At 39.1% G+C, this 19,058-nt stretch overlaps 1 protein-coding gene across 1 annotated transcript in view; it reads left to right on the top strand.

The window, feature by feature from the left end:
- vas (ATP-dependent RNA helicase vasa) overlaps window positions 1–19,058 on the top strand; it is a 33,240-nt gene that overhangs the window by 9,788 nt on the left and 4,394 nt on the right. Inside the window, exons 2-11 of the mRNA XM_019059247.2 lie at window positions 2,076–2,159; window positions 4,420–4,582; window positions 6,527–6,736; window positions 8,429–8,550; window positions 9,666–9,851; window positions 10,816–11,046; window positions 11,615–11,794; window positions 14,904–15,099; window positions 15,883–16,080; window positions 16,695–16,867. Of these exons, the coding sequence (XP_018914792.1) occupies window positions 2,109–2,159; window positions 4,420–4,582; window positions 6,527–6,736; window positions 8,429–8,550; window positions 9,666–9,851; window positions 10,816–11,046; window positions 11,615–11,794; window positions 14,904–15,099; window positions 15,883–16,080; window positions 16,695–16,867 (1,710 nt within the window). The 5' untranslated portion in view covers window positions 2,076–2,108. The remainder of the gene's footprint in view (window positions 1–2,075; window positions 2,160–4,419; window positions 4,583–6,526; window positions 6,737–8,428; window positions 8,551–9,665; window positions 9,852–10,815; window positions 11,047–11,614; window positions 11,795–14,903; window positions 15,100–15,882; window positions 16,081–16,694; window positions 16,868–19,058) is intronic.

The following is a 19,058-nucleotide window of genomic DNA, read 5'->3' as shown; positions in this document are numbered from 1 at the left end:
TCTCTCGGTTTACTGTGCGTCGGGCGAGAGTCCCGGGTTTCTTATGTGAAGCATGTACCTTTTTTTTTACCCCTGCGCTCTATGAAGAATTTAGGAGAAGCCCAATCAACGGAATATTGGAAATCCGCAGCTGAGCGACACGACCCAAGTTTTAAGATTCGACAGGATCTCAAGTCGTAAATTCTGATTTGAAAGAAGAAAAGGATAATCAGCTGCACGTGGAAGACGAAGGTCAGGCGATTCATTTTCACGGTTGGACCTTTCTTAACAAGCCCAAGAAATCCTAGGCGAGTTGAGCTTTGTCTCCGCTACCTGTGCACGCCCCCAAATGGTCACTGGTGTTCTGGCCCGCAGATTACGACACGGACCTTGCTGTGTTAAAATTTCGGAGAAAATCTAGGTTTTAACCGACGACGTTGACGTCATAAGCGGGGCGAGGGATCTGGTTGACAGTTCTCTCGACCCACGATGAGGTGCTCCGGGGCTAGAGGGGGTTATAAAAAAGTGTGAGAGGTATTGGGACTGGTGGAGCCCAAAATCCCTGAAGTCAGTCAAGTTAGTAAGGACTCGAGGTAGGCGCGACGCGACTTCTGCAGATACCCCTCGTTTCATTAGTACTGTCGATACTGATTTCGTAGAGTGTAAATGTGCTGTTTAGTATACTTTCCCGTGTGATTTTTCCATATTGTATTTCTATTAGGGGACCAAGCCTCTGACTGTTTCGGGGGCCAACTGCAACATACATCGCAAGTTTTACCGAAAAGTGCGCAGGTGCTCTATCATCGCATTTCGTAATCATTTTAATAATCGCAGGGTGTCTACAAGGCCGGAATTTCCGGAAAGCCCGGAAATAGTACTGATTTTTTAAGGGCGGCCCGGAAGTACTGAAAAAGTGCGGAAATTCCGTCAGAAGGTCTGGAATTTTTATCATTTTTGTCGCAATTTGAGCGAGAAATTCAAAATTTTGAAATATTTTGAATTTCTTTAAACGAAGGTACTAAAAAAGTGCTGAATTTTTCTGTTGAGGAAGTACTGCATTTATTGGGAATGTACTGAAAAAGTACTGATTTTTGGCCAGCCTATTTTAGTAGACACCCTGAATTGAGAATAATTCCTTGTCGCTCGGATCTAGGCGAACGAACCTTTGTTTCTGAAATTCTCTCTTTTTTAAGTAATTTTACCGTGTATTGCTATGATTTCTCCTGTCAGTAGGGTTTATAGGTGCAAGAGGTTCATCTTCTTTTGGAAAAAGTGCCCCTTTTTCGTTTCGCTTTTCAAATTTTTAAAATCCTTAAGAAAATGAAATAGTAGTACCGTTCGGATTCATTTGGAAGGAAATGACATCAAAACGCCCCAAATTTCTCCTTGATGCCTATGCATTATACTACACACCCCAAAGTTTTTCACGCAACTTGTCTGGAATGTGCCCATCTCTGAGCAATAACTCTTTCGAGACCTTCCGACTCATCACTGATGAAACACTGATCATTACTTGACCCTTATTATATCCCTTGTTTTTAGATATCAAAGAGGTGCTTATGAAAACTGTAATTAATTGTTTTTCTTCAAAGAGATACAAAAACGGAAAACCATCATAAAATTGAAATATAATTCTAAGAAATAAAAAGGAATTGGCCGGCCCGTACGTACAAAAAAAGTTAGATACATTGGTATATCCCAACATTTTGGCATGGGTGACAAACCTGGTCTTGCCAACATCCATGAAGGTGTTAACAGGGAAGCATTTTAAGTAGGAGGCAGATAATATGCGCAATAATGCGCCAAGGTTCAGTAGTTTGTAAGGCGTGTCAGAAACAAACAGGGAATACGGTATTGCTTGAAAATCTTCTTGGCTTTGTTTTTCTCGCGAAATGGTGTGGACCCAGCACCATTTCTCCACCTTGTTATAATCATGATTGAATGATGATCAGGAAGGACTGATCCTCTTTTTGACGATGATTTTTGTTCATGTTTATGCAAGAGAGACAATAATAACCTTGTCACCTACCACCTGTATAATTTGTAGAATTATCATCAGAAGTTACTTAACGATTGTGTGTTTTGTCTGTTTTCAGCTTTAAATCGTCAACGAAGAAATTTAAACAAACATGGACGACTGGGACTTTAGCGGTGACACTAACAACGGAAATGACTCTTCCGTAAGTCACAGATCAGTTGTTTTTTTTTTTATCGTCCTGCTTCATCTATAAATATTAATTTTGCTTTTGTCAAAGTTAAAAGGACCAGGGAAAGTTATCACAATATTGTCTTTCTCTATACTATAAGCTCCAAGACCTCCTAATGTTGCGTAACTGGTAACGCTTAGTTCCAGCGTTCTACCAAGCCGATTTTCATGATTTTTGCGGCTATCGACGGGCAATTGCCTCTAGATAAGCCAACTCTTTTCAGATTTTCAAAATATGACCCAGGTTTTTTTATATTACGTGGTAAAGTTGCGAATTTTCCCATTTAAACAATGTAAATTTATACTTTTTGTCATAGTTCGTTTGAGCGTTCTACCGGGCTGATTTCCATGATCTTTGCGTAAATCGACAGGTAATAGGCCCTAGATGAGCCCGCTCTCTTCAGATTTTGGAAATAGGAACCAGGTTTTTTTAAAATCACGTTATAAAAGTGAGCGAATTTACAAAATGCTCCGGGACTGCTACCGCTATGCGCGGGAGGATGCGCAGTGGATGTGTAGCCTGCGCATCAGCTCTACTCTTATCAACACAAGATTCGCCCCCATATCTCAAATTGACCGGTGGCCGAGTCGTCTGTGACGTCGGGATTGCTCGCATTTTGCATGATGTGGGTTCGATTCCTGACTCCTCCGCTATATTTTTAATTACGACCTGATTATCATTATTCGTTGTTTTACTGCAATGTTTCATTAATCAGTCATTGCAAAACGCGTTATTTTGACTTCAAAAAAAATTTTTTTCTTTATTCATCAAAAACAAAAACCATTTCATTCTAAAAGTAAAGTATTCCTCATATCGTAATTTTTTAGGGGAAAAATAAAATCAACATTGATAGGAGGGTAAAAATAGGGCCGCGAAGCGGCCCATTGATGGGGCGCCTTCAGGGGGTTGGGCTGCGTAGCGGCCAGGGGGCGTAGCCCCCTAGTATTTAATATTGACTTTGAGATGAGATGCGAAAGCTGGAGTGTCGCACCGCTCTCGCGTTCACGTCCGAGGAACTGGTCCGCGTTAAGCAGAAAGGAACCAAGACACATTGGCTGTCGCCAAAAACTGGGCAATTTAATTTTTTATGTGAAAACGGTCGTGCGGATTTTTTTGAAAATTTCAGTGAATTTTTTCCATAGTTTGAAGCAAATTCCGTAAAATTTTCAAAGGAATCTGCACCAACGTTTTCTTGTAAAAAATCAAATTGCCCCGTTTAATTTGGCAGTAGCTGATGTGGTTGATGGGCGACGTCATCCACCATGTTCCTTCTATGGCAATATCTCGATTCTATGTTCATTTCGTCGCGCTTCTGACGTTTGATTTTCACATGAGCCCCAGAATACATGGAATTATTCGGAAAACAGGGCTCACGTGCAAATCTAGACACGCCCTTACGTTAGAGGAGCGACGATTCATGACACCAAAAGTAGGTGTTAGACGGGTCTCATGGTTTTTAATGGACCACTAGACGAGGTACGAATTTCAGTATTCTGATACATGTTTCGTAACTAAAATTTCACGAAGAACACGATGCGCGTAATCAAAATTACCGAAATTAACTCCTTACGAAGATATTTAATGATTCGTGATGCGTGAATTCAAACCACCCGCTCATGAAAACTCAATGCTCTACGTGATTCACATCGCGCGCTAAACGTTATCACGACAGTCTCTGCGGTATAAAAATCTGGCAACCTCATTCTTGACGCTTTGGCTCAGCTATAGCAAATTGCTAATAGTTCCTCGTAACCAATGTGAAATTAAAACGTTAATATCTTCGTTAGGGGTTGGTTTCAGTAATTTTCGTTGTGCGAATCGTGTTCGACGTGAAATTCTGGTGAAGAAACATGTATCAGATTGCTTAAATTCGTACCTTGTCGGCCTCGTATGGTGTAGTGGTTGTAGCGCTTGCTCTATAATCGGGAGGTCCCGGGTTCGATTCCCGGCCAGGCGACCCGAGTTTGATGGTCTCAAACAATGGTTGCCTGGGGCTGGTTCAGTAGGGACGGAGGGGGGATGGGACTTAAAGTGTGGGATTAGCCCTTGTAGGCTATTTGAAGTAGTAAAAATAAAAATAAATAACCTTGTCTAGTGGTCCATTACTCAATAGATGTGACCATTCGTAACGTTGCAACACGATCGGTTGACGCATCTGCGCTCACGTGATCAGATGAACTGGACTGTTTGAAGACTTGTACCAATGCTCATGCATAATTTAATCACGTTTCAGTTCGGAGGAGGATATGGCGGAGGCGGCAAAGGCCGAGGTTTCTCTCAATACGAGGAAGAAGACGGCGATTCCGGGTTCGGAGGAGGTGGCTTCCGCGGAGGACGCGGCGGTCGCGGTGGAGGCCGCGGTCGCGGAGGCGGCCGGGGAGGCCGAGGAGGTCGCGGTAAGTCTCAAATTATTTCCCATCTAGCCTTACTCCGAGAACGAAGATTAATCACTCTGGTGTGTGGAATGGAGATGTTGCATGTGTGAGGGATTTGCGATTTGACCATTGATTCGTATGTAAAAGTTCGCGAGAAACACGATGGTGCCACTGGTTTTCTCTGAAATCATCTCCCAAGCTCAAAAAAAGCTCTCAAAGTGAGGCCAAAATGGAGGCGATATCCTACCCTACCCTGAGAGTCCACCTCTACATCAAAACTAACTCTCCATGCAAAGATAGGGAGCAAGTACATTAGCAGGGATGCCGTGTTTTCAGTTTTGGAGTCCCCAAATAAAGTGGCAACCCTGCCGATGTATTTGCTCAATATATTTGCATGGAGAGTTTGTTTTGATGTAGAGGTGGACTCTCAGGGTAGGGTGGGATACCCCCTCCATTTTGACCTCACTTTGAGAGCTTTTTTCGAGCTTGGGAGTTGATTTCAGAGAAAACCAGTGGCACCATCGTGTTTCTCGCAAACTTTTACATAAGAATCAATGGTCAAATCGCAAATCCCTCACACATGCAACATCTCCATTGATGTCACCATGAGCATGACGAAACAAAGTGAGGCGATCAGGGGGAGTCTACAAGTCCGGAAAGTGCGGAAACAGTACTGATTTCTTAAGTGCGGTCCGCAAGTACTGAAAAAGTGTGGAAATTCTACACGAAGGTCTGGAATTTTTTTCCTTTTTTGTCATTTTTGTCGCAATTTGAGCGAGAAATTCTAATTTTTGGAATTTTTCGAACTTTGTTGAATAGAGGTACTGAAAAAGTAAGGAATTTTACTGTCTAGTAAAGTTCTGAATTTCTTGGAATGTACCGAAAAAGTACTGATTTTCGGCCAGCCTGTTTCAGTAGACGCCCTGGGCGAAGAAAAAGTCCTCATAGCTCACAATACTTTTTTTCTAATGGGAAATGGGCTTTTTCAAATTTTGCAGCAAAGAGGGGGAGAAGTCTTGTTAAACTGTTAACAAGAATGGTATAAGATTCAAATATTGGTGTAGTGGTAGTAGAAAAATTTTATTTCAACGAGGAGCAGTAACATAGGAGGCCATTTAAATACACCTCTGAAAAAATTGACATGCAGTTGTTTACAAGTACAGAGTATATCACATTGGAGGATAGGGGAAGAAAGTTTGAATGAAACAGACCTGGTATCGGAATGTAGGCAGAAGTTCTTTGTTTATAAATGTATACGTTACGGTCACAGGAAACCACCGAAGGGCAGTGATGTAAATACACTTCCAGAAATGCCTGGGAAAATTAGAGTAAAACACTCAAATAATTTTTCGTTCGTTTCCTGAACAAATGACTCAAAGCACCTGGTATGCAATGATGAGATTATTTTATGCGTTGAGTGGTGGAGCCTCGAAAGAGGAAATCTCCCCCCGTTATCTAAACGGTTTATATTTGTGTCTGGCATCTCAGGATTTGTTCGTAACATGATGAGAAGAGAGCCTAATCAAGGGTGGAGATAGGAAATCTTTTATTTTGCAGTTGTTTCAATCTGATCATTTGATTCCATGTTCTAATAAAGAGACACGTATCGTCTTCAGTGCATATTTTCCTGTAAGTCGCGTACAAAAGTAATCTGTGTTCTCTCCCAATGACTTCAGATAAAGTATTCAAATTCTGCTGTCAAGATACCCACAGGATTATTTTATTTTATAAGATAAATCTAAGTTTTAAGCAGTTGACTCGTGAGTGTTACCTCTCCCGGGAACTGATTTACTAGCGATCTCATGAATAAACCAGATGATCTTGTAAATACGAAGAGTGAAAATAATGATGGAAAAATTGACTTGGAATGTTAATCATCATCCGTGTACTTATTTAGCAGTATCATCTCCCTGGACTGTTGTATTATTTTACCTTTTGCATATAGTTATTATTTTATTTTTACAGGTGGTTTTAATGACGGGGGCGGATACCGTAACCGCGATGATGATGATGATAATGACGGAGGCGATTCCTATAACCGAGATCGCGATGATGGTGGCAGAGGCCGTGGAAGAGGCAGGGGCAGGGGCCGAGGTGGCTTCTCGAATGGAGGAGGCTATGGTGATGAGTCAAATGGTGATGATGGTGGCTTTGGCCACGAGGGCAATGGCGAAGGTACTTACGTTGTTTTTTTACTATTTACATGCAGAAGATATTATTTAAAACTGAGTCTCTCATCATAATCCTTCCTTGTGAGGAAAGTTTGAAACTCCTCAGAGAAGCGACCACACCTGGACCTCTATGCTGCCGTGCTAAGGGGAAAAGCTGAATGAATCTTCAGGCATTGCCAAATTTCCTTTGGTAAATCACGAATTTTCAGGAAAATTTCTGAACATTTTTCTTCCTATTTTTCAGATAATTTTGTTCACGATTCCACGTAAAGTTCCTGAAAATTTCAAGAAAAAATATTCATAGCTTTTTCAAAAATTAACATTTTTTGAAGAAAATTTAGCAACTCTCGATTGCTCGTATGGCGCTTTTCCTCAGTGTGACAAAATGGACTCTTCCTCTCTAACCCTTCTCAATTAATAAAGTCAGTAAGAATTCGGCACATCCAAATGTCAGTGAGGAAAAGTGTAATTAATAGGACCTTGTGTCACTCGATCCATATCATGTCATGGAAACAAACAGAACACCAATCCACTATTTATTTTTTTTTTTTTTTTTTTTTAGAATCCTTCCAGGTTTTTTAAGGCTTTAAAATAAGTTACTTGTAGTGTAACATAGTAAATGAAAATAATGCCAAGAAGCGTTAAAGCAGTTGAGGTGCTTTTGTGAAGCAGACTTTCGAATTTTTGTGTTTTTTACAAAAAATTCTTTGATCAAAAATTTCAGAAAATGCTAGTCTGAAATCAGAAAATTCAATCTCAGATTATTTTATTCGGTATCCAATCGTAGGTATCTATACTATTGGCAAGGTGAATACACTTAGGTGGTTGCATCTTGACATTACTCGGTGTCTGGGGACTTTCTCTATTTTTTCATAATGGCAATGCAAAACTTTTACCCTAGTGATCCTCTAAAAATGATGGTTCAAATTGCAATGCTACCACCTCAATGTATCTGCCTTGTTTTTTTGCATCCAGGTTATTTTCAGCTTTTTATCCTCTTTATAAGGCCTGACTGAAGGTGGGTAATTGGCCACGAGTGAAAGTTGCCTGTCTTGTATCAGACCCACCAAAGATATAACAGAGGTTTTAAGTGGTTCATATAACCACTTTGCCTCTTTCCTTAGTTCAGTTTTAATTCATACCCTAACAATGGCTAATATCTTATGAAAGCAAGACATAAAGTGTGCGATGAGAATGCATGTTAAGTTGTCAATATTTGCAACAGATTGCAAAGCCAGTTCATTAATTGAAGACATCAATTTTTTCAAGTTTCAAAATCATCCTGTCATATGATACTGGAGTAACTTGCTGCTATAATCACATCATCTTCTTTTCAGCTCGGTTTCTGGGATCAAAATGGGTTGTGGGTGCAACCGTTGAGTGTTGCTGATCAAAATGAAGAGGCGCCTCTAATTTCTATTCTTCATGAGTCACAAAGAGAGTGTCAAAACGCATTTATTTGAATACTCAGTCAGCGATTTATGTTGACCATAAAGCTGCAGCACCTCTTAATTTTGATCAGCAACATTCACCAGTCACATTGGTGACTCATTTTAATGGGCTCATTTTGATCGTGAAAAGGGGACTTTTAAGTCTTTATTTATTGTGATTTATTCAAACTAGTTTGGTAGGTATGTACTCAGTTTTTTCATTGCTGAGCTCACCGTTAATTTACCTTATTTCGTCTGATCTACAGTGGACCCCAATAAACCCGCTGCCCAAACTTACATTCCGGAAGAGCGGACAGAGGATGATTTATATGATAGTGGAATCTCAAGTGGAATAAACTTCAGCAAATACGAAAACATACCAGTTCAAGTAAGTATGAGCAGGAGGATTTCATTTGCTGTCTTTGTTGCTTCAACTAACCTGGGTCGGTTGACAACAAAATTCTATTTTGTGATTTCAAGCCTGTAATCCTACTTAATGAGAAGAGGAAAAGAGACGGAGCCTTTTCTCTTTTGTCTGTGACATTGTTGTTACAAAGTCTGATTTAAGAATGTCTCATGTTATATGTTTCTGTAAATATTCAAATTTTGAAAACTACTTAAAATGTACTCTAATTTAAAAATGAAGAATTTGGCCGAAAAAATTATATCGGTGCATCTGAGAGTGCATATTGAGCTGCGTTTGCCGTATTTTTCATAATTTTTTTCTGGTTCAAGAAATTGTTGAAAAATACATTTAAAAGTTGGAAAAAGGCATTTTCCATTCAATCTTACTTATTTCGCAAAATAGGCCAATAGGTCATATCCATTCTAACGATCGTTCAGTTCAGAAACCAAGGATATTCTCATGCTAAGTTCATTCAGTAGTTTCTTCTTAAACATGAAATTCACCAAACTTCCGACACTTGCAAATCCTTCATTGTCTATTTGTTTAAATTTGACCTTCATTCTCTCCATTACCAGAGGAATAGAAATCCCTGTCTAATTTGCTTAATTCTGCCATTTGTGATTATATTTTTATTTTGTTTTTTAGAAACTAATTTTTCACTTTTATCTCGAGGTCTCACAAGAATGTCTGATTCAGTAACTAGGTTTTCAAGTTCGGAGAGCTTGAGTTCTCGTTTTTAAAATCAGGGTGCTTGTCAGGGATAATCAAGAAAATTCAGGGAATTTCAAACAGTCAGGGAGTACGAGGAAATAAAGAAAGCCGGTGAAAAATCATTTCTTCACCTTCATTTCCTTTCCAGAATGTGTCTGATGTTCCGAATAACAATTTCATTTAATCATTTCTGACAATGAAAATTAGTTGTATTATCTTTTGCATGGAAGTCAGTGGTTTCAGAAAAGAATCCGTTCATGTTCAAGTTAAGGTGCACTCAATTTTTAATCTCATTTTGTAATGTTTCTTACCTAACAGATTCTTGCAGTGTGAATAGTGATTCAACAGTAGTTTTACTTAAAATTTTAAATTGTTTTTCCCGATAGGTCTCTGGAGAAAATAAACCAAAACCAATTCCCAGTTATGAAGCTTCTGGGCTTAGGCCTCTACTATTGGACAACATTAAGAAAATGAAATATACTACACCGACCCCGATCCAGAAATATTCAATCCCTATAGTAATGGCAAAACGCGATTTGATGGCGTGCGCCCAAACAGGATCAGGCAAAACGGTATGTTTAAAAAATTTTGAATGTTACTCTATACTCATTGGTTTTTCTTTTTATTTAGGTATCTTTTTTCTGCATTTCATCATAAAACACTGGCATTCCTTCCATAAGTCCTGATCAATGCTTTTTGAAAAGATTGCGGAACCCTTACATCTTGCTGACCGGATTTATCAGGAAGGAACCTATGGACTCATTGGAGAAAAATGAGCTAGAGCTAAGAGTAGTTTTGAATTCTCCTTACATTTTCCCTAGTTTAAAATTTGAAGTCTAGGAAAAAGATTTTGAAATTTTAGATTTTACAGCGCTTTCGTCCAAGTATTATAACGTATGGATGTAATGTTCGGCAGCTGAAAAAATGGACACAGGATTTGGTAATATCAATGGAGATGAATTTTTGGAGGAATTTTTAGAAGCGATTGAATCCGCAATGATAGAATGTTAGATCATGGAAGTCATAAATGGCATTGTATTCAATGTTATGACCTACCACTTAGTCTGGTATGGACTTTTTAAGTGAATGGTGGAAGAAAAGGCTCTCCAAAAAGACACTAGATTGAATTTCGCCTTAGTGGAGACAAAGGTGACACCTAGCAAGAGGGTGGCCACACAAGGCCGTACAAGAAATAGGAGGTTGCAAACTCCCTGAAAGGCTGTGGGTGGATAGGAGACTGTAACAGTCATGTGCTGCAGTCTGCAACCTGCAGAGCAGAGAAGAGACTTATGAAAACGTTTCCTTTGCATGTAAATAATAAAATTTGAATTTCATCCCTAACATCTGATCCGTTCATCAGCTCTTGGACTGTTAAACTAAAGAGCAGACACATCCTGAAAGTAGCCACCCTCAGAATCTAAGGGTAGAATTTTGAATTTTTCTTTAAATTGTCATTTACTGCCCTCGTGTACGCATATTCTTTGATCAGCAAATGCTTTTACCAATTTTCTCATTTGATTTTCCTTTGTCACTCAGGCCGCCTTTCTTCTGCCAGTCATCCATGATTTACTTGAGAACCCAGCAGATTCAAGTGGCGGTGGTGGTTACGGTCAAGCCATTGAGCCGTTAGCTGTTGTTATGGCACCTACCAGAGAATTGGCTATTCAAATTTATGAAAACGCTAAGATTTTTGTTCGTGGATCTGCGGTACAAGCACAAGTAGCATATGGTGGTACGCATGTGTCAACACAAAAATCCCGGATTGCGGTGAGTTCCTCTTCTAAAAACACATTTCTCTTATCTCTTTCTGGTGAATTTTAAGTTTTGTCCCTAAATTTTGGGTGCACCAATTCAGTGTTGTGCTGGGTGTATGTTGACCAATAAAGCCAGGGAGAGTAAACGCTTAGCCAGGAGAATTGCGAACTCCTGTGCAAGATAATGCTTTTTTGCAGAACTCCACAGCGCTTCAACACTGAAGTCTCTGCAGTGCTCTCTCCAAGTCTGCAGTGAATTTTTCCTGTGTAACTCATTCCCCCTACCAGTAATTTGTTATGATTTATGTTTATTTTACTGTTACTTCTAAATTGGATAAAAGTCTGGGAAAACCTGGAATGTCAGGTAGAATAGAAAGAAAAAGTTTCTAAGACCCCCGTCACTTAGCTGTCACGTGAGTTATTACCATAATTATTACGTAAATTTACGTGCTCATTATCAGTTGAAATTTGGATTCAGCGCAAAAATTCATTACAATTTTCAGAAGAAAGGAATAACCTCAGTAACCTTTTTCAACAGATGTCATTCTTAAATGAACGTTTTATTTGTTTGTTCTGTGCAGAGAGGTTGCCACATATTGGTCGCAACTGCAGGAAGATTAAATGACTTTTTAGAGCGGGGATTCATCACTTTTAATTCTTGCCGCTTTTTTATATTGGATGAGGCTGATAGAATGTTGGACATGGGTTTCTTACCCAACATAGAAAAATGTCTTCATCATCCTTCGATGGAGCCATTAAAGGTAATCCCATTAATATTTCAGCTCTTTGACTGCCTAATTCCAGAAAATCTCATCAACATGTATTAGCCCACAGCTAAGAAAATACTGATCTCACCTAATTTGTGGAAAGCTTAGGTCATCTCGTTATTTGTTTTTTTTTGTCTGAAGCCAATCTGCTGCAACTCCATTTAGGTTTTAAAAAAAATAATTCTGATCACAATACTTACACATTACAAATATACTTAATATTTTCATCATAAATGGTACCACACAGTTTTCCTGAAACTATGAAGAACGAATGCTTGCTGGACTTTTTGTGAGAACATTTTGTGAAGGAAGATAACTAAAAAATCTGGAATTGAATCAGTGAGTTAGAAAACACACCAACTCAGGTTTTTTTCGATTTTCACTTTTTTACGGTTTAGCAACACTTATGGATAGAAGCATCTGCACGCAAAAGGAAATTTCGATATTGCAATCTGAAGTGCTCGAAACAGCGATGGGAAAAGGGAAGAATCGAAATATTTCATTGGAAATACCAATTTTTGGCCATTTCAAGGAAAACGGGTGACCATCCGATTTTGTGGTTTCCTTTTTTCAGTTCAGTATACCTTGTACCAGCAAGTTATGTAAATTTTCAAGCGTTATTCAGGTCAAAAAATATAAATTTTTCTGGGCAGACTGTGAAAATCAGTATCTAAAAGTCGGTGAGAACGAAAACACACCAGCTCGGAAATTTTTAAACGCTTAATTCTCTGTCATCAAATATGGTGTATCGATTTCAACTTGGTGCTTTACAAAGTCTCTAAGTGCTTGTCCTTCGGCACCAAGAAGGTTTTTCTTAAACTAACTTCTTCGCCCGCTGTGCAGTTTTAGGTGTTTCCTGAACAATTTTTTTTTTCCGAGTTGGTGTGTTTTCGAACTCACTGATTCAATTACAGCTTGCTTTGGATGTCACTACTATGGTGTCAAAAATATCTCTCATCTTATAAAGTTGATGAGTTTGCGACTGTAAGCGAAGCCAAACTTTCATAATATGATTGAGATATGAAAGTGGTTTTTACTTTTGTGTACTTTCAAAGCTTTTTGAGGCATTAAATAGCGATCTTTTTCGCAAACTCATGGTGGATATGAGGTGCAAAAAATGCCCAATCTCACAACTTGCAAACTGCTGTTAACACGAGGCAAATCTTACAAGGGGAATCTCGCAGGGTCCTGCCAAGATTTTAAGTGAAGTATGAATTGAGTCTTTTCGTACCAAATTTTTGGACCTTTTTTTTTTTCGATTTTTGCGCCAAATGTTCCTGAAAGCCCCCCAAAAATAAAATCGTAAAGAGGATCGCATTCTAGAGTTGCTAAACAACGCCTCAGACATTTCAGCGCAACTGGAGTGCAGTGGCCTAGAGCAATACGCTCTGGTAGAGAGGTGTGAGGTCCAAATATTGGTGTTCTCAGGCAATTTTTATTTGTTCCTGCAATTATTCTGCTCGATCTGCTCTTACCCTCTTAGAACTGCATTTTTAACCATCCTTTTTCAGATACATATTCACATAGAATAAGGAATGATCAATTAAACTGATAATCATTGATTTAATATAAACCATCAGGCAAAATTTTGCCATGGAACTTGATATCCAGGGTGATCCAAAAGTCCCTTTCCACCCCCTCTAACTCTTTTACCTAATTGAGGTAAAGATTTGAAACTTGGGGGATATTCCTAGGTCACAGGAGAGCTACTTTTTGGCCCCCTAAAATTTTTCAGGGGGGCCCCCCTTGGGGGGGCAACGGCCCCCAACTTTTAATTTTCAAATGGGAAGACCCCTTTGTGATAGCTCGTTCGAAAGAGCATAAAAAAAGAAAACTTTCGCGCAAACCCGAAGTCAATATCTCAAACCGTTTCAAAATGGCGGACGGTTAAAGTTCAAAATGGCCGAAAAATTCACACCGGTGTATTTGTCGATGGATTTGCGCGAAAATCGGTATGTAGGGGTATTTTGACACGAGAAAAACGAATTTGACGTTAGATTTTCAAAAAACCGAAATTTCCAAAATGGGCCGCCGTGTTAAAGTTCAAAATGACAAAAATTGATTTTTTTTAGAAATCTAAGTTCAAATTTGTTTATCTTATGCCAAAATACTCTCAAATTCCAAGTTTTAGGCAAATCCATCAGCAAAAACCGAGGTGACAATGTTCGGCCTTTTTAAACTTTAACCCGGCGGCCATTTTGGCAATTTCGGTTTTTTTTGAAAATCTCTAACGTCAAATTCGTTTTTTCGTGTCAACATACGCCTCGCATACCGATTTTCGCGCCATTTCCATCGACAAATAACCGGTGTGAACTTTTCGGCCATTTTGAACTTTAACCGGCCGCCATTTTGAATCGGTTTGAGATATTGAACTTCGGGTCTATTGCTGCGAAAAAGTTTTCTTTTTTTATGCTACTTTCGAACGAGAGCTATCACAAAGGGGGTCCTTCCCATTTGAAAATTAAAAGTTGGGGGCCGTTGCCCCCCCCAAGGGCGGGGCCCCCTGAAAAATTTTAGGGGGCGCAAAACGTAGAAACTCCCTTTGACCTAGGGAATATCCCCCAAGTTTCAAATCTTTACCTTAATTAGGTAAAAAAGTTAGAAGGGAAGGTGGAAGGGACTTGTTGGATCACCCTGTATTTCTGTGAAGGCAAGAATGCTTGAGCATAGGAAACAGACAGGGTTTTGGAACCTCTCGCATCCTTGAATGGATATGGGAAATGTTAAGCTGTAAATGCCCTCCAAAAGGCTGCTGAATGCAACTTTGCTTTGATAATTAAGGCACTGGATGCGAAAAGGGCACTTCTTGATTGCGGTGTTACAGAATCTCTTTTGCGAATCAATCCCTCGGAGAAGAATTCAATGGGTGATTTTTCCAGAATTCTTTCCATAGAAAATTGTAGAAACTTAAGGAATATTCTGTAAAATTTTTAGTGAAATGGATGCATTCACTTTCGTCACAATGAATGAAATATTCCATGAGACTCTGAAACACTGCAACTGAGAAGTGCCTTTTTCGCATCCAGTGCCTCAATTCCATTTTGATGTTTCTAAACTGAGACTCTTGATTGCAACATCATCTCCTTTGTTTGCCTCTTTTCAGGAAGAACGAACCATATTGATGTTTTCTGCAACTTTCCCGCAAGAAATACAGAAACTAGCTCAAAGGTTCTTGAGGAATCATCTCTTCTTATCTGTTGGTATTGTTGGTGGTGCTTGTGAGGATGTCACACAAAGGTTCTTTGAAGTCTCGAAGTTTGAGAAAAAAGATAAATTAAAGGAAATTCTTACAGAGGAAGGTAATAATATTTGTTACTGGAGCAATTAACCTCTACTGCATTGCCTAATTTTTAGAGGTTCAACTTGCGTACTCCTTACTACGTAGAGCCATTGCTGTGTTACATACTCTCTCTCTCAAGAGCTTTTTGAAAATTGGAAGTGGACCAAGTGTCAGTTGTCATAATTTCTGTCATAGATGAGCCAAATAATGATTTACGATTGAGTCATTCTTACTGAAACATTGGGGGATGAGTTGTTTGGTACTGCTTAGATTGTACACCAAGGTTCATATTTCTCAGCTGAACTTGGAGGAAAGGCTCAAATTTTAATAACACCAAAAGCGTGATAAAAATATGCTGAAGGAAAAAACATAAATATCGTCCTTTTTATGTCTTTTACAACCCCTGTCAACATCAAAACATATTCCGTGAAGCCATATTTGTTCCCCTTACTTCTAACATTATAATCGAAGCACTGCGCCGCAAATTGAGATAAGTTGAGAATCTGGTTGTTAAATTCCTTCATCCGGTTGTTAATTTCACCATCTGTCTTGGGTGTCAAATAAATTTCCGGAAATTTAAAGTAGAGACTTGCTGTTTACGCTAACTCAGCTCTATCACAGGCAGCCCATCAGCAGATCCACAAGCTTGAACACTTGTCATGAAAAGCAGCACTTGCCATCAGCAAGTTCTGTTCCAATTGTTTTTCATGATAGTTGTAGCAAAATATTTCACTTTGATTGATCCTTTGATTCTGACCTTAGATTTTTGCTGACTCTTGATCTTCTTTTCTCCTCTGTGCAGGTGCTGAAAAAACTTTAGTCTTTGTAGAAACCAAGAGACTTGCCGACATAATTGCAGTATTTCTCTCAGAGCACAACTTCCCAACCACAAGTATTCATGGAGATCGACTTCAGAACGAGAGAGAGCAAGCGCTTTATGATTTCAAGTGTGGTCGCATGAAAATTTTGGTCGCCACTGCTGTAGCTGCTCGTGGTCTAGGCAAGTTTCACCTTAATTAATCTATGTTATACAGTAGAATCCTGAACACCTTTAAAGGTATAGAAGTTCAATTCACTACTGAGGAAGGGTTTTTGTGCAGATAAATTGATGGACAAGAGTCAAGAGGAAGAAGCCCCCCCCCCCCCCCTCAAAGTTCACTTTCACTATCACTTAGCATGTGTGGTAATCTCTTTACTAGAAAGAACTCTTTCCTCTCGAAATGTTACTCTTACCGCCAAGGAATTGAATTTTATGGTGAGCAAAAGTACTCGCCAATTAAACCAAAAACAGCATTTAATTCAATTTTTAATGGCTCCTTCAGGTATCCTTGTTAAGTTGAGAGTTGTGTAATACCTTTCCAATATTCTTGAGCGCATTGCATATTTCAATTTCTTTATGTTACAACGAAGACCTTGAATTCACTTTGTTCAAAGTGAATTTTTGTTAAAAATGCCGTAGATGTTGGTAATTATCGAGTCTATTCCCCACTTTGCTAAATTTTTTAACAGCAGCAGCACCCACCAGTCTTGCAGAAAAGTTTAAATTTAAATTTCCGATTTGTCGGACTTCATCTTCTCTCTTTCTTATTTGGTGTTGTTTCTTTTTTTTTACAGACATCAAGGGTGTAGAGCATGTGGTTAACTTTGATCTGCCAAAAGAATTGGAAGAGTATATTCATCGCATTGGGCGAACTGGAAGACTCGGAAATAAAGGTCTAGCGACCAGCTTTTTCGACCCCTCTCACGATAGTTCCTTAGCACCTAATTTGGTGAAAATGCTGGAAGATGTACGTTTCATTTCCTTTCTTACTTATTATTTTTTTTTCATAATGATAACTTCATGAAGATGCCTTTTAAATACTTACGTACGCATGACTATCCTGCAGCTGACCATTCTTGTCACAGATTAGAAGAAGCCCACTTCTAAAAAAATACCAGAGGCCAGTGTTGTGAAAGATTGAGGAAAACCAATGATTTGCAGTTGATCGCAATTGCTGTCGCCAGTATTTAGTTGAATGTAGCATAGTATCATGTTTTGATGATATATGAATTAAGTAAAATATTAAGCAATTATACCTCTTTTTCATTATTGATGGATATGTCTTTACTTCATAAGCAGTGCATGATGTTATCTTGATATCATTTATCATACAGGGTGATCCAAAAGTCCCTTCCACCCCCTCTAACTTTTTACCTAATTGAGATAAAAATTTGAAACTTGGAGGATATTCCTAGGTCAAAGGGAGCTACTTTTTGGCACCCCTAAAATTTTCAGGGGGGCCCCCCTTGGGGGGGCAACGGCCCCCAACTTTGAATTTTCAAATGGGAAGACCCCCTTTGTGATAGCTCGTTCGAAAGAGCATAAAAAAAGAAAACTTTTCGCGCAAACCCGAAGTCAATATCTCAAACCGTTTCAAAATGGCGGCCGGTTAAAGTTCAAAATGGCCGAAATTTCATACCGGTTATTTTTCGATGGATTTGCGCGAAAATCGGTATGGAGGGGTATTTTGACACGAGAAAAACGAATTTGACGTTAGATTTTCAAAAAAACCGAAATTTCCAAAATGGCCGCCGGTTAAAGTTTAAAATGGCCGAAAATTGTCACCTTGGGTTTTTCCTGATGGATTTGCCTAAAACTTGGAATTTGAGAGTAATTTGGCATAAGATAAACACATTTGAACTTAGATTTATGAAAAATAAATTTTTGGTCATTTTGAACTTTAACCGGCGGCCATTTTGAAAATTTTGTTTTTTTTGATAATCTAACGTCAAATTCGTTTTTCTCGTGTCAAAATACCCCTACATACCGATTTTCGCGCAAATCCATCGAAAAATAACCGGTGTGAAATTTCGGCCATTTTGAACTTTAACCGGCCGCCATTTTGAAACGGTTTGAGATATTGACTTCGGGTTTGCGCGAAAAGTTTTCTTTTTTTATGCTCTTTCGAACGAGCTATCACAAAGGGGGTCTTCCCATTTGAAAATTCAAAGTTGGGGGCCGTTGCCCCCCCAAGGGGGGCCCCCCTGAAAATTTTAGGGGGGCCGAAAAGTAGCTCCCTTTGACCTAGGAATATCCCCCAAGTTTCAAATCTTTATCTCAATTAGGTAAAAAGTTAGAGGGGGTGGAAGGGACTTTTGGATCACCCTGTATACGTAGTAAGCCACAAGTGATAATCCACTCATTTCAAAGGTTGTCAAGACCAAGGTGGATTCTCCTTCCTTTTCTTATATATATGCCTTGATAAATCAACCCCCTGATGATGCCTTGATGCCCTCTTGTATAGAAAATTCTATTGGATACCCAAAAGTAGGCTAGCTCATGTCTAGAAGTATAATCGTATCTTTAAAGTAGGTTTGAAAGTTCAGAAAATGTGACAAAAATTTATGAATTACCAACAATTTTATTTCCTAGTCCACTCATGACTGGTAGAATGTCACACACTAAATTAAGCCATGGTTGGTGCAGGTGTACTGTGAGAAGGGGTTAAGTTATTGGGTGATGGTAGAGTTGTCTTATCTACCCTAACAAAAAAGAAGGGGTATCGATTGAGGCCTGTTTTGGGCCCTTCCTGATTTTCCTCAATGCTACGATTTTTCACTCATTGGAGGTCTATATTTTACGGAATGCATCATAATTTGGTCATTTTTGGTCTCAAGGGGTCTAATACTGGCCTAAATTTTGGTCTGAAGACTGATTTTAGTGGAAAATGTGGGTTTTCAGTCGGATGCCCAAAAATTCTGTATTTTTCTCCAAAATTGGCCCTCAAGTCCACGTTTCGGTCAGTATTAGACCCAGGGTTGCCAGCAGTCTGGAAAACCGGGAAAGTCAGGGAGTTTGCGATGGCTGTGAAAAGTTAGGGAGTTCCCAGAAAAATTAGGGAAATTTGCCAGATGTGATTAGCAGTAGTGAGTGTAATTTGAAGGGGGAGGGAAATCAAAGTGAAAGTTTTATTAGAATGTTAAGAAAAGTCAGGGAAT

Source organism: Bemisia tabaci, chromosome 6 (assembly GCF_918797505.1).
Source record: "Bemisia tabaci chromosome 6, PGI_BMITA_v3".
In the NCBI taxonomy this organism is placed as follows: domain Eukaryota; kingdom Metazoa; phylum Arthropoda; class Insecta; order Hemiptera; family Aleyrodidae; genus Bemisia; species Bemisia tabaci.
Note: the sequence above shows the minus strand (reverse complement) of the source record. Positions and strands in the feature narration are given on the sequence as shown.